This window comes from Delphinapterus leucas, chromosome 19, assembly GCF_059928025.1.
Source record: "Delphinapterus leucas isolate spDelLeu-1000000601 "Yukka" chromosome 19, BTC_Dleu_Yukka2, whole genome shotgun sequence".
NCBI lineage: Eukaryota > Metazoa > Chordata > Mammalia > Artiodactyla > Monodontidae > Delphinapterus > Delphinapterus leucas.
The window spans coordinates 54680363-54706711 of record NC_143147.1 but is presented as its reverse complement, the minus strand read 5'-3'; the positions used below and the strand labels follow the sequence as shown (position 1 = coordinate 54706711).

General features: G+C 37.6%; 1 protein-coding gene across 4 annotated transcripts; it reads right to left on the bottom strand.

Annotated features, from left to right (window-relative positions):
* Positions 1-4795: 4795 nt before the first annotated feature.
* EFCAB13 (EF-hand calcium binding domain 13) lies at positions 4796-24451 on the bottom strand. Of its 4 annotated transcripts, none has more exons than XM_089901393.1 (3): positions 23843-24438; positions 13075-13232; positions 4796-4933 (listed from the first exon to the last, which is right to left on the bottom strand). In XM_089901393.1, the coding sequence occupies exons 1-2, from the start codon at positions 24184-24186 to the stop codon at positions 13094-13096; spliced, it is 483 nt and encodes a 160-aa protein (XP_089757519.1). In that variant the 5' UTR covers positions 24187-24438; the 3' UTR covers positions 4796-4933; positions 13075-13093. The 4 variants fall into 4 exon arrangements, with proteins under 4 accessions (XP_089757519.1, XP_089757518.1, XP_089757520.1 ...); XM_089901392.1 differs by having other exon boundaries at positions 23781-24418; XM_089901394.1 differs by lacking the exon at positions 4796-4933 and adding an exon at positions 4942-12398 and having other exon boundaries at positions 23843-24451.
* Between the last annotated feature and the right edge of the window lie 1898 nt (positions 24452-26349).

Below are 26349 nucleotides of genomic sequence, written 5' to 3'. Positions count from 1 at the left end.
ATATAGATGCACCCCAATGTTCATAGCAGCACTATTCACAATAGCCAAGATATGGAAGCAACCTAAATGTCCATCAACAAGTAAATGGATAAAGAGGAAACGGTATGTGTGTATACACACACACACACACACACACACACACAATGGAATATTACTCAGTCATAAAAAAGAACAAAATTCTGCCATTTGCAACAATTTGGATGGATCTAGAGAATATGACGCTTAGTGAAATAAGTCAGACAGAGAAAAACAAATACTGTATGAAATCACTTTTGTGTGGAATCTGAAAAAATAAAACAAATGAATGTATACAGAAGAACAAAACCAGACTCACAGTTATAGAAAACAAACTAGTGTTTATCAGTGGGGAGAGGCAAGAGGGAAGAGGGGATGGGACAAAACAGCTGTATGGGATTAAGAGATACAAACTAGTATGTATAAAATAGATAAGCAACAAAGATATATTGTATAGCACAAGGAATTACAGCCATTATCTTGTAAACTACAAAAAATAAAAGTAAGTAAATGAATAAAAACCAAGATAAAAGAATAAAAACTAAAATTCTATGACAGCCACATGGAATGATCAAGTGGCTTACATAAAATCTGAATGAGTACACAATGTAAAAATATATGTCCAGTCATTGGATGTGCTTGAAATGGTTTTATTAAAATTATTTTCTATTGGCATTTACTTTAATTAAAAAAGTACTTGAAGGAAAAGAGTGAGAAAGGAAATATAAATACAGATATGAATAAGATATTATACAACCCTGTGCTAATAAAATTTTTTATCTCCATGAAACTGAAATTCCTAGGAAAAGTGCCTGACAGTGCAAATAATCCTTTCATCCAATTAATCAATTGTGTTTCCTTGTATAGGAGACAAATTAAATTGATATATAAGGTAAAAATAGTTGTTACTTAAAGTGCACTATTACCTAATATGTGGCACAAAACAACGCATTCCTACTTTTAGCCCCAATCTTCAAAGTCCTAATTTCACTCCAATATACATATATGACCTTACATTTTTTTACAGTGAGCTTCTTAGTGACAAAGACTGTCTTCTTCACTTTAGCACTCTCACAGCTTAACATATAATCTGGTACATAGTAATGGCTCAATAAATGTTATTGAATAAAGTGGAAGATGAAAAAAAATATGAACAGCTGAAACCAGAAATTCTGCACTATAGTACTCAGCTATGGTCACTAGATGGCATCACATTCCCAAAGTAAGAAAACATTTTAAACCTTCCCAAAATATGAATTTCATATATGTGGTTCTAGCTCTTTATAATAAAGTATGAGGTTGAACAGTAAGATTATGATAGCTTTCAATTCATTTGCATGTGGAAGTTCTAGATTTAGGAATCAGTAATGGAGAAGATTAAGATCAAACATAGCACGAAGCCAGGCATTTATCTGCCTGATGATCTTTAGGATGGCTAGCTCTTTTAATACACTATACTCTTCTAAAATCTGTCAAACCATTTAGTCGACAAAAAGCACAAGATACAATGTTCTAACATAATTTTTCAGAGAAGCGTTCCGTGTTGCTCATCATAGTATCAACGAATTCTTTAAAATTCACTTTTTTTGTTTCTGAAGCGAAAAGAACACATTTTCTTCAGTATCTTCAAATATTAAATTATTATGATAAATACTGAATTATATAAAATAAGTTATATATTCAGGGAGATAACATAATTATATCCAACAGCTAATACTAACCACTAAAGATATATGGGTATAAGGGGGAAAAGCAATTCAATTTACAGGCAAAAGCTAAATCCTGAAAATACCAAGAAAATTTATCAAAATCCTTCTAGTCACAAGTGTACAACATTTTTAACTTTAAACTTATATTGTCTTGGTCTTGCAACAACTCAGTAAAATATGTAGGTAAAGAATTAGTATGTTATTTTACATGTTTTAAAAAAACACATACGTGATATGAATTTTTTTCTACGTTCACAGTAGAAAATGCAAGATCAGGAATTAGAAGCGAGCTCTCTTGACTCTCTGTTTCTTCTACATCAGGCTAACATTCACATTGATATCTTCAGTATACTGTTGAAACCACTAAACATCTTAATAGTCATTTTATACCTAGACAATGGCTTTCCTTGATTATGTATAACTCTTCATAATATCCCAATGGATAAAATATTTCTAAGAATTTTCTGAGGCCAGATATAAAGGTTTTATATAAATATAATGAGCTTTTGATAACCCTAGTCCTTTGCTTACCCCACTGAGAAAAAAAATCCTAATGCACTGTAAAAGATACAGCACAGTATACTTCCTATTCCCAATATTAAAAATCTTTGAGCGTTTACTTCAAAGAGCACCAAATCACTTTGTATTCTTAGCCAAATTTTTGGAGACAAAAAAAAAGAGACCTTGAAAAATTCTGGGGGAATTATAGAGTCAGTTAAGATTTACATTCCCTAACAGGAACATATAACTTTCTAAATATTTGCAACATATATTCGTTATGAAGCGTGATTATACACCAAACCACTGGGAAGCCACCACCCAGCTGAAGAAGATTATTAATACCACTGCCTCTGTGCTTTTCCCATTCCATTATCCTGCTTCCCCCACAAAGAGAATATTACTGAATTTTTAAAATTTACCAATCTTTTGCTCTTTTACATATAATTTGTAACTGGATAAATTATTTTTAATTTTGTTTTCAAGCTTTTGTTACACTATAGCGATCTGAGACTTGCTTTTTTCATTCAATATTATATATCCAACAATCATCCATATGCTATATTGCTATGTTCATTTTCACTAATGTGTACACCATTAATATTCCATTATACAACAAAGGTATATACCACAATTTATACGTTCTGTCACTGATCATGTTGTTTCTTTTTTTGTTGTTATTATTAAGATCAGTGTTGCCATGAACATTCTTGAATATGACTCCTTGTAAATCAGTGCAAGAGATTTCCTTGAATTTATAGCTAAAAATGGATTTTTCTAAGCCACAGGGATATGAAAACCTTACAAAATACTATATGTTTTTCAAAGTTGTTTTATCACTTTCACCATATTTACCAACACTTAGATTAAGAGACATCTTAATTTTTACCAGTTTAGTGGGTATAAAAAGTTATCTCACTGTGACCTAAATTTTGCATTTCCCTGATTACTAATGATGTTGAGAAGCTTTTCATATGATTATTAGCAATTTGTGTTTCTTCACCTGGAAATGACTGTTCTTGAAATTTAGCCATTTTTCTATTGGGTTGTTAATTTATAGGGGTTCCCTATATATTCTCTACAACAATCCTTTGCTGTTATAAGTGTTGCAAATAATCTTTACTCAGTTTGTGGCTTGTTCTCCTTGTATTATGTTTTAGTAAAGAGAAGTTCTTAATTTTAATGTAACCAAATTTATCAATCTTTTCTCTTCTGCTTAGTGATTTTGTATTTTTTAAAAAATCCCTCCTAACTCTAAGTCAGAAAATTTTTCTTCTTTTTTTCCTAAAACTTTTACTGTTCACATCTGGAAATTATTACTGAATATGGTATATAGATAAGGATCCAATTCCATTTTTTTCCATTTGAATAGTTAATTATTCCAGCACCATTTATTAAGTGGTGCTTCTTTTCCCTGCTGTGATCTAACACCTCGTTATATATGTTGCCATATATGTATGTAGATAGATTTGGAAGTTCCTTATCTTGTCCTATTGGTCAATTTCTCTATCCCTGTGCCATTCTCACACTGTTTAAATTACTATAGCTTTATAATGAGACTTGACATCCGGGAAAGCTGGTCTCCTTCAACACCACACACACACACACACACACACACACACACACACACCCCTACTTTTTATTATGAAAAATTGTAAATATATACAAAATAGAAGGTATATGGTGGACTTCACTGGTGGCGCAGTGGTTAAGAATCCACCTGCCAATGCAGGGGACACGGGTTCGAGCCCTGGTCTGGGAAGATCCCACATGCCACGGAGCAACTAAGCCCATGTGCCACAACTACTGAGCCTGTGCTCTAGAGCCTGCGTACAACAACTACTGAGGCCATGTGCCACAACTACGGAAGCCCATGCGCCTACAGCCTGTGCTCCACAACAAGAGAAGCCACCACAATGAGAAGCCCAAGCACTGCAACAAAGAGTAGCCCCCGCTCGCCACAACTAGAGAAAGCCTGCGTGCAGCAATGAAGACCCAACACAGCCAAAAAAATAAATAAATAAAATAAATTTTTTTAAAAAAGAAAGTATATGGCAATGCACATTCATGTACTCTCCCTAGTTGCAAATATTGTCAACTTATGACCATTATTATTTCATCTGTAACTTCACCCACCCCTCTACCTTACTCTCACCCTTTCTCTTTAGGAAAGTTGCTGCTATGTTCTATGGGCACCTAAAAAAATTGGTACCTTTATTATGAATTGTCAGCTTTGACAAAATAAACAGTCCTTCTTTGTCCCACTTAATACCTTTTGTCCTAACTTCTGTCAATCAGAAAGCAAAATCACAAACCCTACTTTCTTTTTGTTTGCATTTTTGCCTAGGAAAAAAAGGTTTGAAAAGACTATTAAGACTGCTTATTTCTGGACAATGAGATTTTGAGTGTCTTGCTGTACTTTTGAGTATTTTTGTACTTTTCAGTATTGGCTTAATTTTAATGGACTCTTTTTCTAACAAAGATTATAAAGTCATCATTCTGAGGAAAAGAATAGCAAACTGATCCTCTTTTCACATGCATCAACCCAATTTTCCTGAAAATATATCACTTACCGCCAGCTTCAGTCAACTCTGTGATCTTCTGAAATTCTGGCTTAGAAAGGTAAACTCCAAAATTTTGAAGACAAGTATTCAGATCCCCATAATCAATATTTTCATCTTTATCAATAGCTTTGATGACATCAGTCAATGCTGAAAATAAAGCAGTATGCTAATAAGCATTAAATATAAGTCAAAAGAAAAACACCAATAGTAAGATGAATTTTAGTTCTAACACACTAACAAAATATTAAAAACTTCAGAAATGTTATATGTGAGAAGCATTACCAGAATCTTTAATAATATGAAAATTAAGGGCTTCCCTGGTGGCGCAGTGGATAAGAATCTGCCTGCAAATGCAGGGGACACAGGTTCGATCCCTGGTCCAGGAAGATCCCACATGCCATGGAGCAACTAAGTCCATGAGCCACAACTACTGAGCCTGCACTGTAGTGCCTGCAAGCCACAACTACTGAACCCCATGTACCTAGAGCCCGTGCTCCACAATAAGAGAAGCCACCGTAGTGAGAAGCCTGTGCACAACAACGAAGAGTAGCCCCTGCTCACCACAACTAGAGAAAGCCCACATGCAGCAACAAAGACCCAACACAGCCAAAAATAAATAAATAAAATAAAAATATCTTAAAAATTAAAAAAAAGAAAATTAATAAGTTATAAAATCAGAGTATGAAATATATTATTCCACTCTCCTATAGCATTTGTATCTAAGCAAGTGCCAATTTAATTGCACTAACAATACCACAACTAAAAATACATAGGATCAAAAATATTATATAATTTCCTCCATTTAATTCTCTAACAATTTAAAATTCCCTAGCAGTCTGTTTCTTAGTAGCAGAAACAGAAGTAGAAAACCTTCACTCTCAAATGATAAATTGGAATAAGCTTTTGTAACAATACATGGCTCAGTCATCAGTAAATTTATCTTAGTTTAACTTCTGTAAATATAAATTATTACTTGAAAACAGCTATGCTACATGTGTTTTTACAATACTTTAGAACGTATGCTTCACAAATTTGGGCAGTATTTCCTCCATTAAATTTAAACTGATAAATTTTTACTGCACTGAAAACTTTCTTAAAAGAAATTACTTATAAATACATGGATTAAGGAAGTTGACAGATGTGTGTATGTGAACTCTGGAACAAATTAAACTAAAATAAGTTTTCTCTAGTAGATTAGGATAGGTAAAGTGAGGAGCTGGGCAGTGGAGAGCATTAAAGTCATTATCAGTAGTTAATCTTCTTCAAGCAATCACTGGAAGTCATTACGGATTGCAAAACAAAGAAAGAATGATCAAAATGATTTCTGAACTAGATGATCCTTAAAACGATGCTTAAAAAGATGATTCTTATGTGTAAATACATGGAATAAGACACCATGTTCCTATTTTGTGAAAGTTTCAGGTGAAAGTAATTCTCATTTAAAAGTTAACAACAGAGGAGTGACATCAGCAAGACAGTTGAGTAGGAAGCCCTGGACTCCCCTTCTCCCCTCACACACACTGATTCAGCAAAAATTCATGGATAAATTCCTTTTGTGAGAAATGAGAAACTAACTGAAAGGCTCTAACATCCCAGGAGAATGCAAAACCAGATTCATTGAAGCTAGTAGGGAGATGTGGGACACCCTTTTGCTGGAGACCCTGTCCCCACTGCAGCACCATATGATCTGAAAGAGACCCCTTAGCTCCCAGCTTCACTCAGGGGAAGATAGAAATTGGTTCACACGTCCAGCAGTCCAACTTTTCTAAAAGGCCTCCCCAGAAGACTGGCTTCTGTCTTGCCAATCTTGGGGCTTTGATAGGTCTAGTATAGACTAGTAGTCTGGGATAGAACAGAGGTGGTGACATAAGCCAGTCAATGCCAATGATCCTTGCTCAGCACAGAGTAAGTAGATATAAAATGCCAATTCTCAGCTTCCCCCTGGATAGCAAAAGAATTGATTCATGCATCCAGCACCCCAACTCCTTCAGGGCCTCCCAAAGGACCAGCATCTGTCTCACCAGTCCTAGAGCCTGGGGAAGGAAAGAGTTGGTAGAGGTCCCAAGAATATTGGCTAAGCTAATTGGTAGGGGTATTCTCCTGTATAAGGCCAGTCTATGAAGGCTAAGAGACGTGCTTGCTTTATGTAATGCACAGACTCCAACACAGAGAATCTCATAACTCTAATAAAAAAGACAGATAACTCTCATAAAGATGCTCGTCAAAATCAAGAGAACAATGCAAGAACACAGTGAGAACTTCAACACAGAGATAGAAAATATTCAAAAGTGCCAAACAGAAATCACAGAGGTGAAGAACACAATAACTGAAAATTTCACTAGAGGTGCTAAACAGCAGACTAGATCAAGCAGAAGAATGGAACAGTGAACTAAAAGACAGGTCACTGGAAAGAATTCTGCAAACAAACACTGATGAATAACACAATAAATGAAATCAAAAATTCTCTAGAAGGAATGAATAACAGAATAACTGAGGTAGAAGAACGGATAAGTTACCTGGAAGATAAAATATTGGAAATAATTACTGCAGAGCAGAATAAAGAAAAAAGAGTGAAAAGAATTAAGGACAGTCTCAGAGACCTCTGGGGCAACATTAAACACACCAACATTTGAATTATTGGGGTTCCAGAAGAAGAAGAGAAAAAGAAAGGGACTGAGAAAATATTTGAAGAGATTATAGTTGAAAACTTCCCTAATATGGGAAAGTAAATAGTTAATCAAGTCCAGGAAGCACAGAGAGTCCCATACAGGATACATCCAAGGAGAAACACGCCAAGACACATATTAATCAAAGTATCAAAAATTAAATACAAAGAAAAAACATTAAAAGCAGCAAGGGAAAAAACAACAAATAACACACAAGGGAATCCCCATAAAGTTAACAGCTGATCTTTCAGCAGAAACTCTGCAAGCCAGAAGGGAGTGGGAAGACATATTTAAAGTGATGAAGGGGAAAAACCTACAACCAAGATTACTCTACCCAGCAAGTATCTCATTCAGATTTGACAGAGAAATTAAAACCTTTACAGACAAGCAAAAGCTAAGAGAATTCAGCACCACCAAACCAGCTTTACAAATGCTAAAAGAACGTCTCTAGGCAGGAAACACAAGGGAAGGAAAAGACCTAGAATAACAAACTCAAAATAATTAAGAAAATGGCAATAGGAACATACATATCAATAATTACCTTAAATATAAATGGATTAAATGCTCCAACCAAAAGACATAGACTGGCTGAATGGATACAAAAACAAGACCTGTATATATGCTGTCTACAAGAGACCCACCTCAGACCTAGGGACACATACAGACTGAAAGTGAGGTGATAGAGAGATATTCCATGCAAATGGAAATCAAAAGAAACGTGGAGTAGCAATTCTCATATCAGATAAAATAGACTTTAAAACAAAGACTATTACAAGAGACAAAGAAGGACACTACATAATGATCAAGGGATCAATCCAAGAAGAAGATATAACAATTGTAAATATTTATGCATGCAACATAGGAGCACCTCAATACATAAGGCAAATGCTAACAGCCATAAAAGGGGAAATCGACAGTAACACAATAATAGTAGGGGACTTTAACACCCCACTTTCACCAATGGACAGATCATCCAAAATGAAAATAAATAAGGAAACACAAGCTTTAAATGACACATTAAACAAGATGGACTTAATTGATATTTATAGGACGTTCCATCCCAAAACAACAGAATACACTTTCTTTTCAAGTGCTCATGGATCATTCTCCAGGATAGATCATATCTTGGGTCACAAATCAAGCCTTGGTAAATTTAAGAAAATTGAAATCATATCAAGTATCTTTTCCAACCACAACACTATGAGAATAGATATCAATTACAGGAAAAAAGTCTGTAAAAAATACAAACACATGGAGGCTAAAGAATACACTACTTAATAACCAAGAGATCACTGAAGAAATCAAAGAGGAAATCAAAAAATACCTAGAAACAAATGACTATGAAAACACGACGACCCAAAACCTATGGGAGGCAGCAAAAGCAGTTCTAAGAGGGAAGTTTATAGCAATACAATCCTACCTTAAGAAACAAGAAACACCTCAAATAACCAACCTAACTTTACACCTAAAGCAATTAGAGAAAGAAGAACAAAAAAACCCCAAAGTTAGCAGAAGGAAAAAAAATCATAAAGGTCAGATCAAAAATAAATGAAAAAGAAATGAAGGAAACGATAGCAAAGGTCAATAAAACTAAAAGCTGAGAAGATAAACAAAATTGATAAACCATTAGCCAGACTCATCAAGAAAAAAAAGGGAGATGACTTTTAGAAATGAAAAAGGAGAAGTAACAACTGACACTGCAGAAATACAAAGGATCATGAGAGATTACTACAAGCAACTATATGCCAATAAAATGGACAACCTGGAAGAAATGGACAAATTCTTAGAAAAGCACAACCTTCCGAGACTGAACCAGGAAGAAATAGAAAATAGAAACAGACCAATCACAAGCACTGAAATTGAAACTGTGATTAAAAATCTTCTAACAAACAAAAGCCCAGGACCAGATGGCTTCACAGGCGAATTCTATCAAACATTTAGAGAAGAGCTAGCACCCATCCTTCTCAAACTCTTCCAAAATATAACAGAGGGAGGAACACTCCCAAACTCATTCTATGAGGCCACCATCACCCCGATACCAAAACCAGACAAAGATGCCACAAAAAAAGAAAAATACAGGCCAATATCACTGATGACATAGATGCAAAAATCCTCAACAAAATACTAGCAAACAGAATCCAACAGCAAATTAAAAGGATCATACACCACGATCAAGTGGGGTTTATCCCAGGAATGCAAGAATTCTTCAATATATGCAAGTCAATCAACGTGATACACCATATTAACAAATTGAAGGAGAAAAACCATATGATCATCTCAATAGATGCAGAGAAAGCTTTTGACAAAATTCAACACCTATTTATGATAAAAACCCTCCAGAAAGTAGGCACAGAAGGAACTTACCTCAACATAATAAAGACCAAATATGACAAACCCACAGCCAACATCATTCTCAATGGTGAAAAACTGAAACCATTTCCACTAAGATCAGGAACAAGACAAGGTTGCCCACTCTCACCACTAGTATTCAACATAGTTCTGGAAGTGTTAGCCACAGCAATCAGAGAAGAAAAAGAAATAAAAGTAAGCCAAATCAGAAAAGAAGTAAAGCTGTCACTGTTTGCAGATGACATGATACTATACGTAGAGAATCGTAAATATGCTACCAGAAAACTACTAGAGCTAATCAATGAATTTGGTAAAGTAGCAGGATACAAAATTAATGCACAGAAATCTCTTGCATTCCTATACACTAATGATGAAAAACCTGAAAGTGAAATTAAGAAAACACTCCCATTTACCATTGCAAAAAATAAAATAAAATATCTAGGAATAAACCTACCTAAGGAGACAAAAGACCTGTATGCAGAAAATTATAAGACACTGATGAAAGAAATTAAAGATGATACAAACAGATGGAGAGATATACCATGTTCTTGGATTGGAAGAATCAACATTGTGACAATGACTATACTACCCAAAGCAATCTACAGATTCAATGCAATCCCTATGAAACTACCACCGGCATTTTTCACAGAACTAGAACAAAAAATTTCATGAAACACAAAAGACCCCGAATAGCCAAAGCAATCTTGAGAAAGAAAAACGGAGCTTGAGGAATCAGGCTCCCTGACTTCAGACAATAGTACAAAGTTACAGTCATCAAGACAGTATGGTACTGGCAAAAGAACAGAAATATAGATCAATGGAACAGGACAGAAAGCCCAGAGATAAACCCATGCACATATGGTCACCTTATCTTTGATAAAGGGGGCAAGAATATACAGTGGAGAAAAGACACCCTCTTCAATAAGTGGTGCTGGGAAACTGGACAGCTACATATAAAAGAATGAAATTAGAACACTCCCTAACACCACACACAAAAATAAACTCAAAATGGGTGAAAGACCTAAATGTAAGTCCAGACACTATCAAACTCTCAGAGGAAAACATAGGCAGAACACTCTATGACATAAATCACAGCAAGATCCTTTTTGACCCACCTCCTAGAGAAATGGAAATAAAAACAAAAATAAACAAATGGGACCTAATGAAACTTAAAAGCTTTTGCACAGCAAAGGAAACCATAAACAAGATGAAAAGACAACCCTCAGAATGGGAGAAAATATTTGCAAATGAAGCAACTGACAAAGGATTAATCTCCAAAATTTACAAGCAGCTCATGCAGCTCAATAACAAAAAAACAAACAACCCAATCCAAAAATGGGCAGAAGACCTAAATAGACATTTCTCCAAAGAAGATATACAGATTGCCAACAAACACATGAAAGGATGCTCAACATCATTAATCATTAGAGAAATGCAAACCAAAACTACAATGAGATATCATCTCACACCAGTCAGAATGGCCATCATCAAAAAATCTACAAACAATAAATGCTGGAGAGGGTGTGGAGAAAAGGGAACCCCCTTGCACTGTTGGTGGGAATGTAAATTGATACAGCCACTATGGAGAACAGTATGGAGGTTCCTTAAAAAACTAAAAATAGAACTACCATACGACCCAGCAATCCCACTACTGGGCATATACCCTGAGAAACCATAATTCAAAAAGAGTCAAGTACCACAATGTTCATTGCAGCTCTATTTACAATAGCCAGGGCATGGAAGCAATCTAAGTGTCCATCAACAGATGAATGGATAAAGAAGATGTGGCACATATATACAATGGAATATTACTCAGCCATAAAAAGAAACGAAATTGAGTTACTTGTAGTGAGGTGGATGGACCTAGAGTCTGTCATACAGAGCGAAGTAAGTCAGAAAGAGAAAAACAAATACCGTATGCTAACGCATATATATGGAATCTAAAAAACAAACAAAAAAATGATCATGAAGAACCTAGGGGCAAGACAGGAATAAAGACGCAGACCTACTAGAGAATGGACTTGAGGATATGGGGAGGGGGAAGGGTAAGCTGGGACAAAGTGAGAGAGTGGCATGGCCATATATACACTACCAAATGTAAAATAGATAGCTAGTGGGAAACAGCCGCATAGCACAAGGAGATCAGCTCGATGTTTTGTGACCACCTAGAGGGATGGGATAGGGAGGGTGGGAGGGAGGGAGACGCAAGAGGGAAGAGATATGGGGATATATGTATATGTATAACTGATTCACTTTGTTATAAAGCAGAAACTAACACACCATTGGAAAGCAATTATACTCTAATAAAGATGTTAAAAAAAAAAAAGAAGACAGGAGATAACAAGTGTTGTCAAGAATGTGGAGAAATGAGAACCCTCATACACTGTTGGTGGGAATATAAGTTGGTACAGTCACCATGGAAAACCGTACGGAGAAGTTCCTGAAAACAATTAAAAACAACTACCATATGATCCAGGAATTCCACTTCTGGGTATATATCCAAGGAAACGAAAACAGGATCTCAAAGAGGTATCTGCACTGCCATGTTCATTGCAGCATTATTCACAATAGCCAAGATATGGAAACTATGTAAGTGTCTGTCAACAGATGAATAGTTAAAGAAGATGTGGTAAATATATACAATGGAATACAATATATTTAGCCATGACAAAGAAGGGAACAACATGGATGGACCTTGATGGCATTATGCAAAGTGAAATAAGTCAAACAGAGAAAAACAAATACTATAGGATATCACTCATACGTGATTTTTTTTAAAAAGCCAAGTCACAAGGTGACTATAGTTAATAATCCTGTATTGTATAACTGAAATTTGCTGAGAGTAGAATTTGTGTTGTCACCAAAAGAATAATAATGATGATGATGTAAATATGTGAGGTGATGAATATGTTACTTAACTCGATGGTGGTAATTATTTCTCAGGGAATACATACATCAAATCACCACACTGTACATTTAAATAAATTACAATTTTATTTGTCAAAAAAAAAAAGGACAAACAGACATATGGATAATGACTTTCTTATAACTGGAAACCTATGATAACTTATAGGCTTCAACATGGCTGTGAGAGAAGTGAGAAAAATATGAGAATGGCTATCTAGGAATTAAAACCATGCCCCTAAAAGAATGGCCACCAATATGCATGATCCACTATACTTAGTACATTATGAGAACACATGAGTTACATTTTTGGTTCTCTTAAACTGGCAAAAGCATAATTCAATTAAGTAACCTCACAGTTTAACTTACTTTTTTGTGTGATCTGGGCTCAAACCCCTAACTTCAGGTGAAATTCTCTTCTCTGTTTTAGAAAACTTGATATATTTCTTGCTGTCAACATTTCTTGATGGCAAGTCAGTTGCAAAAAAATTATAGCCATCGTCTGATAAATCAGTATTTTCTTCTCCCTGGGGAGCAATCAAAAGCCACAGTCAGCCATGTTCTCTTTGCACACATAAATTAAATATGACATTCTGGGTCAAATCATTCATTTTAGATCAATATTCTCTCTAAAATGGTGCTATCGAAAAGAATTTTGTTGAAAAGAGTTAGTTAATGCATTAGTCTGGATTAGGTATATATTCTAAATGACTCCAACTTTCCTTAGTGCATTATGCAGCTACAAATGCACAGCATTCGTGAATGTATCTAACACTTATTAAATCTAGTTCTTAAGGCATCATTAAACTTAACTTCATAATTAAAATTTTCTGTTTTGTGAAAGACACTGTCAAGCAGATGAGAGGACAACTCATAGACTGGGAGAAAATATTTGCAAAAGACATATCTGATAAGGGACTGTAATCAAAGTATCTTTATTTTGTATATTCAAAACTATACAAAGAACTCTTAAAACTCAACAATAAGAAAAAGAACAACCCAATTAAAAAATGGGCAAAAGATCTTAACAGACACCTCACCAAAGAAGATATACAAATGGCAAACAAGCACATGAAAAGATGTTCAACATCATGTCACTAGGGAATTACAAATTAAAATATCAAGATACCATCACACATCTATTAGAATAGCCGAAATCAAAACACAGACAACACCAAATGCTGGCAAGAATGTGAAGCAAGAGGAACTCTCATTCATTGCTGGGAATGCAAAATGGTATAGCTGTTTTGAAAGACAATTTCACAGCCTCTTACAAAACTAAACATACTCTTACCATACAATCCAGCAATTGCACTTCTCCATGTTTACCCAAAGGAGTTGAAAAAGTATATCCACACAAAAACCTGAACACAGACGTTTATAGCTTTATTCATGATTGCCAAAACTTGTAAAAAACCAAGATGTTCTTCAATAGATCAGGGGATAAACTGTGATACATTCAGACCATGGAATACTATTCAGTGCTAAAAAGGAATGAGCTATCAAGCCATGAAAAGACATGGAGGAAACTTAAATGTATACTGCTAAGTGAAAGCAGCCAATCTGTAAAAGCTACACACTGTATGATTCCATCTATATGGCATTCTGGAAAAGGCAAAACTATGGAGACAATAAAAAGATCAGTGGTTACTAGTGGTGGGTGGGGGCTGAGAAGAGATGAATAGGCAGAGCACAGAGGATTTTAGGGGAGTGAAACTATTCTATATAACATTTTAATAGTGGCTACATGTCATCACATATTTGTCCAAACCCATAGAATGTACAACATCAAGAGTCAACTCTAATACAAACTATGGACTTTGGGTGATAATGATGTGTCAATACAGGTTCATCAGTTATAACAAATGGACCACAGTGATGAAGGGTATTGATAGTGGAGGAGGCTGTGGGGCACAGGGTATATAGGAACTCTCTGTACTATCCACTCAATTTTGCTGTGAATCTAAAACTGCTCTTAAAAAATAAAGTCTATTAAAAAAAATCTATATTCCTTTTAAATAGAACCCCCCCCAAAAAAAACCCAAACAAACAACTAGAGCCCAAGAGCAATTAACATGTTTAGAAAAAGAGGAATGAAGTTGGAAATATTCTCTTTCTTGAAATACGGCAGTTTGCAGTTTGGACTGCATCTAGTTCATCAAAGGTACATTAGTTTTTAATCCCTGAAGAGATTACACAGGCAATTTATAATGCAGATTACCATGGGAGTCTAGAGAGACCTTTATTTCCGCATTAGATAGAAATTAAGAGAATTATTTCAGTGATTTTTAGAATTTGCACACATTTATCTTACAACAGAGACAAACCTTTAAAAACTTGTTTCAAAAAGGCAATCTGGTTTGCTGCCCTGATGAGATGTTTATTACAAATGATGAAAGGATTAGCAGAGAGGTTAAGAAAAATGACCCAAAATCGAAACCATTAAAAAAAAAGGAAGGGGATCTAAAAAGACAGAGGGGCACAAAAACCTGTTATCAAAGGCCTGATGAACAGAAGCAAATAGTGAATAGAAACTTTAACAACACAGAAAAGGAAGAAAAGAATTTCTAAAACTCTACAGATAAAGGTGAACCATCTGTAAAATACAAACTATATAGTTTAAGGGAATAAATTGGTATGATATATTAATATTGTTAACTTTTTTAATATTTTAAGAATTCAAAATCAGTTTATAAGGGTACAATCAATAAAGTATTACATATAAAAGGATGGAACAGGTTAATATATACATATATATTACATGTCTCAGTACTTAGCAAGAAGACCCTGAAATTGTTTTTTGGAATTACAGTATAGGTACATGTCTCATATGGTGGCACCAGATCCACTGAAAGAATAAATTTAAAAGATTAAGACTCTCATGGAATATTACTCAGCCATAAAAAGAAACAAAATTGAGTTACTTGTAGTGAGGTGGATGGACCTAGAGTCTGTCATACAGAGTGAAGTAAGTCAGAAAGAGAAAAATAAATACCGTATGCTAACACATATATATGGAATCTAAAAAAAAAAAAAAGGTTCTGAAGAACCTAGGGGCAGGACAGGAATAAAGACGCAGAAGTAGAGAATGGACTTGAGGACACGGGGAGGGGGAAGGGTAAGCTGGGACAAAGTGAGAGAGTGGTATGGACTTATATATACTACCAAATGTAAAATAGCTAGCTAGTGGGAAGCAGCCGCATAGCACAAGGAGATCAGCTCGGTGCTTTGTGTCCACCTAGAGGGGTGGAATAGGGAGGGTGGGAGGGAGACGCAGAGGGAGGAGATATGGGGATATATGTATATGTATAGCTGATTCACTTTGTTATAAAGCAGAAACTAACACACCATTGTAAAGCAATTATGCTCCAATAAAGATGTTAAAAAATAAAATAATTTAAAAAGTCCATATTCAGATATGAAAAAAAAAAAAAGATTAAGACTCTCAACTGACAATGTTAAATTCTACCTGAGTCTTGTGCTCCTAAAAAACAGTGAAAGAAGAATTCCCTCACCCTTTTGTGTTCTGGATAATGGCTGACTGGAAAGAACCACCCCTCCTCAAAAGATTTAGAAAAAACTTACCACATACCCCTCTTGTTTACCTATGACAAGGCCAAACACCTTCAAATTTTCCTTTCTTTGCCTCATAAATGGTTAGCTGAATTGTTTTATCCTCACCAATTAATCAGGACAAAATGCTTATTAACTAGACTTCGGTTAAGCTTCTCTCCTTCTCCAAGCCCCTGAACTTTGGCCCACCCTCAGCCTGAGCCAGTCAGCATGCAACCCCTCCAGAAAATAGGGCTGGCCTCTCGGTAAAATATTCTCTGATCTATTTATCCGATCATGCCACTCTAACATCCCATTTCCCCATATCCAGTTCTTCCTAGCCTTGTTTACTCCTCTCTATAAAAGAAAACCCTTTTAATCACTTTGCTGTACACCTGAAACTAACACAACATTGTTAATCAACTATACTCCAATATAAAATAAAAATTAAAAAATAATAATACAATAAAATAAAATAAAAAAACAAAAAAGAAAGAAAAGAAAACCCTTCTTCCCTAAACCTTGGAGATGCTTGCAGATCTTATGGTCACAGCGTTCTCCCTATTGCAATAGTCCCCCCCTCCTCCTATTTCAATAGTCTCCTTCCTCCCTTACAATAATCCTTTTGAATAAAGTCTCTCCATACTAAGTCCTGATTTGTTTTTATTGACACAATACTGGCCAATACATAAGAATGTCCCCTGAATCACAGATAAGAGGGCTAGAGAAACTTGTTATCTTTTAAATTACCTTTTGATTAGACTGCCATGTTATTAATTACATTATCTACAACCTCTCATGTAGGTTTAAATCCTTTGGTCTCCTGGAAAATTGTCCCTGTCCCTTTCCCAAAAAATACTCTCATCACACATCACAGATCTCTTGATACTACATGGGTTGCTGGGATGAGAGTTCAACATATATCCACTAAAAGAGTTCAAAGGTCACCTCAGTTATTAAGCAAGATCATATGACTATGTTGCTATGAATCTGCTTACTGATTATGGGTGTGAGGTAATGTAAACTAATTTTTAAGAGAGAAAAGGAAGGAATCTTTAGAAACTGTTTTGAAAAATACCTGGCAAAATAAATGTCCTTTAGTTTCCATCTTTCTGTTTAGAGGTAAATTCTGCCCTTAAGGCCTCAAAGAACTTGATGAACAAGTGTGAATGAACAGTAGCACAAAATGATTTCCTGCAGGGACTTCCCTGGTGGCGCAGTGGTTAAGAATCCGCCTGCCAATGCAGGGGACATGGGTTTGAGCCCTGGTCCCGGAAGATCACACATGCCGTGGAGCAGCTAAGCCCGTGTGCCACAACTACTGAGCCTGCACTCTACAGCCCACGAGCCACAACTACTGAGCCCACGTGCCACAACTACTGAAGCCCGCACACTTAGAGCTCGGGCTCCACAACAAGAGAAGCCACTGCAATGAGAAGCCTGCACACGGCAACAAAGAGTAGCCCCCGCTCGCCACAACTAGAGAAAGCCCACGCAGCAATGAAGACCCAACGTAGCCAAAAATAAATAAATAAATAAATTTATTTAAAAAAATGATTTCCTGCAAAAAAGAGAAAAGTAAAAAATCATATCCCTGTTTAGGAGACATAAGTAATTATATTTAACTACCTTAAGTTATTCTTTCAATGTAACACTCACTTATAGTACGATACCTAATAGACATTTCCCAACTCAGATATATATACAAAAGCTAGAAAAGGCAGTTAATAGATCATAAATCACAGGAGATCATCCAGTCCCTTAACTTTACCTTTGTAGTATAAGGAGGAGAATAGAAATCCAAATTCAAATGTCGTGAAAAGCAGGAAGTTGTTATATGTATTTATTCAAATAAGCCCAGTTAAGCAGAACTACTAACATAGCCAGTAATTGCTAATGCTATTAAATACTTACTGTGAGACATTATGATAAACACTCTGACCTGCATTATTTCATTTATTCCTGAAAACTACCTTTCAAGGAATTATCATTCTCTCTATTTTACAGATGAGGAAAATAAAAACTTAGATCAAATTGCCCAAGATTCCACAGCCAACAAACAGTGCAGTCAGATTTTGAATTCAGGCAGCCTAACTCAAGAGCCTGTGGTCTTCAGCACCACACAACATTGCCTCTCAAAACAATACTATTGCAAACAAAAAATGCTTTAGCCAGTTCTACACTATGTAAATGTGATAACCAACTTTAGAAATTTAGAATTTCCCAAATTTTTCACAATATCTTTTACTTATATCTGAGTCACATTTGATGAGTGGTTTATTATGTTGGTAGTGACATTCCATTGTTAGTCGCAATTATTAGTATCTTTTTCATATTGTGAAGTTGAACTGCAAATATTAATATTCTGTCTAATAGAGAGATAGTACTTTAAAATAATTTATTTCTGTAAATGTTATTGTAATTACTGTTGAATGTGGTATGCCCAACATTCCTGGAATTCAAAACATGTTAAAAATAAAATGAAACCACATTAAAAATACCTATCTCAGAAGACATTAGAAGGCTGTACAGGTTTCCCCAGCAACCCACTCTATGTAACCTCTTCTAAAGCTTCTCTAACCAGTTCAATCTTCACCTCTAAACTTCTTGGCATAGCACTTACTTACTGTCTTCATTTTTCTTATTGTCTTCATTATTCAACTGGCATTAATCATTTGCCTTGTATTTTTATTTAATTATCACATGTATAGCTCTTACACCAATTAAAGCCTAAATTTCTAAGGAATGGGCTGGTATCTCATCATTCTTTGAATTATTTCTCACAGAACCAAGCACAGTGCTATAGACATATTGTAAAAGAAAGAAAGAAAGCAGGGAGGGAAGGAGAGAGGCAGAGAAGGAGGGAGGGAAGGGGAGGGAAGAGGGAGGAAGGGAGGAAGGAATTCTGTCCCTACTGAGCTTACTCACCAAGAGCTCTTAGGTCATTAAAGTACTTAATTAAGCAGAGTAAGCACGACTTAAATAAATTTTGAAAGGAAGAACTGTTTCATAATTATTGATCAGATTATCAAAAAGTTGGCAGGGCTCAATCTGCTGGATAAATCAGATACCACATAAGTCTCTCCAAGGTAAGAGAAAAAATAGCACAGGAAGTCTCTTTCCCATAACTCTGACAACAGAATTGTTTCTGAACTCTTTTAATCCTATGACATATATGTGAACTTGCAAGGGAAAACCAAGGAAAGTAAAAAGAGTCGTATCCCTTTTCTCCAATCCATTCATCCCTCCATCCATGAATTCAACACATATATATTGCAACGTGGAGGACACCAACTACCCTAAGAGGAGCCATTTGGGTGTTATGATACGGAAATAATGTCCTTGGAGTGAGTTCAAGGGAGAATGGGGGACAGAAATTGGAGACAGCCAGAAGAGATGACTTAAGGAGTAATTCTATAAAGGGAAAGAGAAATGAGGTAGTAGCTGAGGGGTCAGAGCGGTTATGAGGCTTTAAGATGGGGAAAGATAAAGAAATGTTCATATGCTAATAGAAATAATCTAGTGGAGGAGCAAAAATTAATCATATAGGAGGGGAGAGTTACTGGAACAATATTCTCAAGTAGGAGAAAGGAAATGGGATTTAGGGCAGAAGGGGAGGCTCTGGCCTTAGCTTAGCACATATTCACAGTAGTAGGAGACATGGCGGAGTAACTGGGCATAATTACATGTAGAGTAGGTGAGTAGGTGTGGTCGTGGGAGCTTGTGGAAATCATCTCTGATTGCGTCAGTCTCCTTAGTGAAACGGGAAGCAAAGTAATCAACAGAGAACGAGGATGTGAGAGGAGGAGCTGGAGGTTTGAGGAAAGAGGCATTGTTATAAAATAGTCATCTAGGAGAGTGGAGGAAGTAATATAGTCCAATCAACTCACACCTGACGGAATGGCTATCATCAAAAAGTCTACAAATAACAAGTGTTGGCGAGGATGTAGAGAAAAGGGAACCCAAGTACACTGTTGGTAGGATTGTAAATCGGTGCAGCCACTATGGAAAACAGTATGGAGGTTCCTTAAAAAAACTAAAAATAGAACATGATCCAGCAATTCCACTGCTGGGTTTGTATCCTAAGAAAATGAAAACACTAATTCAAAAAGATACATGCACCCCAATGTTCATAGCAGCTCTACTTACAATAGCTAAGACATGGAAGCAACCTAAGTGCCCATCAAAAGACGAATGGATAGGGCTTCCCTGGTGGCGCAGTGGTTAAGAATCCACCTGCCAATGCAGGGGACACGGGTTCGATCCCTGGTCCGGGAAGATCCCATGTGCTGCAGAGCAACTAAGCCCATATGCCACAACTACTGAGCCTGTGCTCTACAGCCCGTGAACCATAACTACTGAAGCCAGCGAGCCACAACTACTGAAGCCCACACGCCTAGAGCCTGTGCTCTGCAACAAGAGAAGCCACCACAAGGAGGAAACTGTGCACAGCACAAAGACCCAATGCAGCCAAAAATAAATAAATAAATAAATTTATTTAAAAAAAAAAAAGATGAATGGATAAAGATGATGTGATATGTGTGTGTGTGTGTGTGTGTGTGTGTGTGTGTGTGATGGAATATTACTGAGCCATAAAAAAGAATGATATTCTGACATTTGCAACAACATGGATGAACCTAGAGGGTATTATGCTTAGTGAGGTAAGTCAGACAGAGAAACACAAAGACTTTATATTATCAGCTATATGTGGAATCTAAAAAGAAAACAAATGAATGTATGTAACAAAACAGAGAACAAACTCCTGGTTACCAGTAGGGAGAGGGAAGTGGGGAGGGGTAAAATAGAGTTATGGGATTAAGAGACACAAACAACTATGTATAAAATAAATAAGCAACAAGGATATATTGTGCAGTACAGGGAAATATAGCCATTATTTTGTAGTAACTTTAAATGGAGTATAACCTATAAAAATATTGAATTGCTATGTTGTACACCTGAAACTAATATAATATTGTCATATAATCAACTATACTTCAACAAATAATAAAATAAAAAAATTTAAAGAATGGGCAAAACTAATAAATGGTAATATAAATTAAAAAAAAATAGAATTAATAGCCCAGGGGAATCTGATATGATCGCTGGACAGCTTGAAGGGTCCCTTTAGGTAAGTGATCATGAATTTAAAGTGAACAGTAATCATGGTTGTGTGTTTTCCTCCAACCATGTTCATTGCAAAAATGCTGAAACTCAGTAGGCGGAGATCTAGATTAAATCTAGGGTTATGATTTAGCCAAGAAAGTAAAATGAACTGAAAAGGTGGTAAGGGAACTGGGGGCAAATGCAAGGGAGTGGTTTTAATTACTGACCATGGAACAAACTGAGTAGGTGGGTGGGAAGTAAGGACAACAGAGAATGGGTGACATTTAAAAAAAATTTTTTTTAACTAAAGGTAAGAATGTGATGGCTGGAGAATGCGGCATATTGAGATAACAGAGTTGCAGTTATTGGTAATATAAGACAGAAGCTATGAAGGGAGCAAGTGACTGAGGAAAGGTGAAATTATTGTAGGAGAGGAGGGCAAGAACTGAGAGACCAGATATTCAAAGGATCTTCTATGTGAATACTAAAATCACAAGAATTATGACAGAAGTAAGTATTGCTAGAGTGGTAGAAAGCCTGGAGCTGAAATTTGCAACAAGGAGTAGTAGTGCATGGTATAATCTGATGTGAGGTGCAAAACTGAAAGTTTTGAGAATGGGAGGAAGAAAAGTCTAGAAACAGCTATGAGAAGCACGAAGGGCATCTATTCTGGCAAAGGTCCCAGTGGTACTAGGAGAGTAAAAGACAAAAGAGCCACCAGCAGCCATATCCTGTATTCTGCCCACCACACTCCCCACCACACACCATCCTTTCTCATTTTCCTTTGCTTCTTGGTTGTCATCATCTGACTCATCAAAAACTACCAAAAAGAAGTGAGAAAATTCAAAACTCTCTGATACATCAAAGGTATTTTTTTAATATCATGATTGATTCATTCCCTATGTAGATCAAGCTGTTGTATTGTTACTAAATGGTTTTCCAGTCCTTGGCAAAGTATAGAATTTTCAAAATTTTGTAACTTAAAAGATATATGTTAGGGACTTCCCTGGTGGTCCAGTGGCAAAGAATCTGCCTTACAATGCAGGGGACGGGGGTTCGATTCCTGGTCAGGGAACTAAGATCCCACATGCCACGGTGGGATCTAAGCCCGCGTGTCACAACTACTGAGTTCACGTACCTCAGTTAGAGAGCCCGCATGCCGCAAACTACAGAGCCTACGCGACCTGGAGCCCACGCGCCACAACTAGAGAGAGAAAACCCACAGACCACAAATAGAGAGAAGTCCGCGTGCGGCAACTAGAGAGAAGCTCACGCGTTACGACGAAGAGCCCGCATGCCCCAACGAAGATCCCAAGTGCTGCAACTAATACCCGACGCAACCAAAAATAAATAATTAATAATAATAAATCTTTAAAAATATATATATGTTAAGGGCTGGGGTGGGGGGTACTCCTTGTTTGATGTTACATGACATCACAGAATCCATAACAGAGCTAGAATGATCTTAGAAATCTTTCCAGTCTAACCCCTTAATTATTAATTACACATGAGGAAACGGATGCACAAAGAGACTGTGATTTGCCCACACAAAGTACACAAGAAAATACACAGTAGCAAAATTCAGGTCTGTGACTCCTGAATTCAGGGATAGTTCAGTAAAACTCCATTGCTTCCTAGTAAACCGAGAGGCAGAGCTGAGGCAGAAAACAAAGAGCTTCTGACTCCAAAAGCCCAAAATAAGACTTAATTTTGTTTAGGGCCTTAAGGTTTACATTGTGCTTCCACAGTTGTACCTTCTCCCTTGATGAATTATCACCACCTCCACAGAATAACTGACTGCTTCTCAGAGTGACATCCCCTCACAAAGTACCTTCCACACCTCTTCCCTCACGAGCTGCCTCACTCACTCACTCTCCTCCACTTTTGTTGACGGCACACGTCCATTAAATGCAACTGTATAACCACGTCACTGCATCTACAGATCACCCCCAATCGCCACCTTTGTTTAACAAATATTAAGTGAACATCCCCTTCATGCAAAACCCCGCGCGGTGGAGGATTCCAAGGGGCCCTGCTCTTGTGAAGCTTATGACTTTTTTGGGAAGAAAAGCAAGTAGACAAGAAAACCACCTGCGAAGGTGGCAACAAGTGCTCTAACGGAGGTCTAATCGTATGCGAAGGAGCAGGGAGGCCTCCCCGCCACAGTGACCGCCACCCTCCGAGAACCACCACCATTTCTGAGGGACTGCCGGCTCCGGCCCAGTCATCCCTCACTCTGCCCCTTGACTGTCCGCCTCGTCACCTCACTGCCCTTTCTGGAACCTTCACTCATCTCCGGAACTGTTCCACTTTGTACCTCACACCGCGTGGCCGTCTTCTCTCCCTCAGCCTCAGAGGCTGTTCCTCCCCATCGCCTTAGCGGGTCTCCCCTCCCCACCTCTGTCCCCTGAAGGTCCCACCGTCGGCCCCCTACGACTCCCCAATCTGTTCCTCGCTCCCTCAGGTGTCTGCGGGTCCTCACGCAGGTGCTTCAGCCCCTCGGCCCCTCGCTCGGCGCGACGCTCTCGCTCCACCTCCTTCCCGGGCTCCGGCGCAACGAGGCCCCGCCCCCGGGTCACCTGACCGCCCTGATGCCCCGCCCACTGAGCACCCGGCGCTGGGTGATCGCGGGACCCAGGCTTCCCCGGATGCCGCCGCCACGGTCGCCTTGCAGGGACTCCGGGGCTCCGGGCAGCGGCTGAGGTCGCCGCCGCCTCCGCCCGGACTAGAGAGCGCTGCGGCCGCATCCGTCTGCCTCACCTCATAAGGGCCTGTGACCTCACCCGGCCGGGGGTCGGCGGCCTGGACACGAGTGGCGGGGCTCATCTCCGAGCTCTCCCTCCTGCACCCTGGACCTCGATTTCTCCCTCCATCCTACACGCTCTCTGCTCTTCTGGTAGCTGTGCTCATTTTCTGGTCCGCTGTCCTCCCCCATCTGATCCCATTTCAATGTTATCTTCTATCCATCCTTTGAATACCTCCCGCCCTCTCTTTCTTCTAAAGCATTCCATCCTCCTTCGCTTCTATTACTTAGTAATGGACAGTGGCTCCAAGGCGTTTGTCCCACAACCTTACTGAGAATTGTTCTAGGCTGCCCTTCCGAGGACTAACTCTACTTTTGGAACAGATACTTCGTTTTTTTGCTGAAAATCAACTTTTCTTTTCATGCAGATGAACTGATATTGGTGAAAGAAAATACACAAAGCAATTGTTCATGGCTTTCCTCAGGAGTCCCTAAAACGTCGTATAAATCCAATTCGATGAAATTAATCGTCTTTAAGGTTTGTTAAAGTTGTAAATGCTCTGTCAAGCAGAGTGTTTTGAAAATAGACCACGATTTAAAGTATCTTTTCTTTACAAACATATAGGTAAAATTGTTCACATTGATCGATCCAACGTGAGCTCTCCATTATTTACATGTGGCGAACAGCATGTGCTTTAGAGACAAATCCTGTTTATTCATTGCACCTGGTGGGGCAAATTACCCATGCTATCTAAGCCTCAATTTTCCCTGGATTGTGATAATTCAAAACTGTATGTGTAGTACCTAATATGTTACCATAGTTAATTCCTTCAGGGATACTGCTATGATCATTTGTACCTTAAACCCTGCTCTGTAGGCATTCTTTAGTACGTTCAAAATGTATACAGTTTATCTCCCTAAATAGTCCATATGTAATCTGAGTGCTGAGACCATGTCTTTTATTTCTGTAAATACCCCACTCTCCATTCCCTACTTCCCCACCCCCCCACCTTATTTACAGTCACCTCTATTAATGACTCATCCCATTTTCCACCAATTCATACAGCATCAGTGCCAAATGTGTAAGGACTCTAATGGCTGCAGTCTGTATGCTGATCAACAGACTATGAATGCTTTAAAAATCCTGAACACTTGTAGTTTTTTTAGCACTACATCTATTCATGAGCTAGTTAGGTACTGTATTAGTCAGTTTCATAGACCCCCCCACAATAGCACCAACTATATATTAGTTAGGATTCGATTCTTTTGCCAGTAACAGAAAATTCCTAAATAATAGTTGACTAAGCAAGACAGAATTTTGTTTCTCTCTCACATTCAAGAGGTTCAGAGATAGTCACTCCAGGGCTAATGTGTACCATAGTTGCAGGTACATAGGCTTCTTCTATTGTATTGTTCCACTGGCTTCTGTTCCAGGGGTGATTTAATGGAGCTACCTCAGGGTATCTTTCAAACAAACGAAAAACTCTAAAAATTTTAAGGTTATGCTTCTCAGATCTTCTCATTTAAACAATAGGGCTTCTAAAAAAGCTTAAGGCTTTTTTCCTTCGGCAAAAGCTCAAGGTAGAGAAAAATTTATCTCAAAGATACTTATGGATATGGCTTTTATCTCATGGACTGAACCCCAGTAAGATTCACAGGAAATTCACAATTTTTAAAGAGAATTGTACTGTCAGAAACACTGCCAGCTTGGCCTCAAAGAGACAGAGAGAGTATAGAAAGAAACGAGGCCTTTGGACCCTCATGTTCTATGAGCAGGGAGCAGGCTGAGAAAACTATTTAGGTGCAAACCATGGGCTACCTTTCATGAAAAACGGATGACTTAGAGGGTGTAACAAAGAGCCTACAGGGTAGAACCTAGAGCCAAGGAGAATTATTCTGAGGCCTTGAAGGTGGAACTGCAAACCTGTACCTGAGTGAATTTGAGAATTGCAATGGACCAGGAACTTCTGCGCACCTCCTGTTTTCTGTCTGTTAGAACAGGAGTGTCTGTAGTAGTTATCCCATCTATCCCACCATTTTACATTGGTGGTTGTAGGAAGGAAGCACATAGCTTCTTTAGTTCACAGGACTTCAGATTGAGAGGTACTCAAGTAGCTGTATATAAGGAATTCACCCAAGAAGCCTATCTACCCCTGGATGTATTTAGAGGATAAGACTCTGGACTTTGAGCTGATGCTTGTTAGTCTGCGACCTTGGGAGCTTCCTGGGGTGAAATCTGAAACCAG

What these genes read in the sequence shown, in the direction of transcription:
- EFCAB13 (XM_089901391.1), bottom strand. Translation starts at nt 24,107, where the DNA reads ATGCGGCCGCAGCGCTCTCTAGTCCGGGCGGAGGCGGCGGCGACCTCA. An exon ending in GGAGTCGTAGGGGGCCGACG is followed by an intron (nt 13,233 to 23,780) that starts GTGGGACCTTCA and finishes ATTGCTCCCCAG; the next exon opens with GGAGAAGAAAATACTGATTT. An exon ending in AGCCCAGATCACACAAAAAA is followed by an intron (nt 12,399 to 13,074) that starts GTAAGTTAAACT and finishes ATCTGTTGACAG; the next exon opens with ACACTTACATAGTTTCCATA.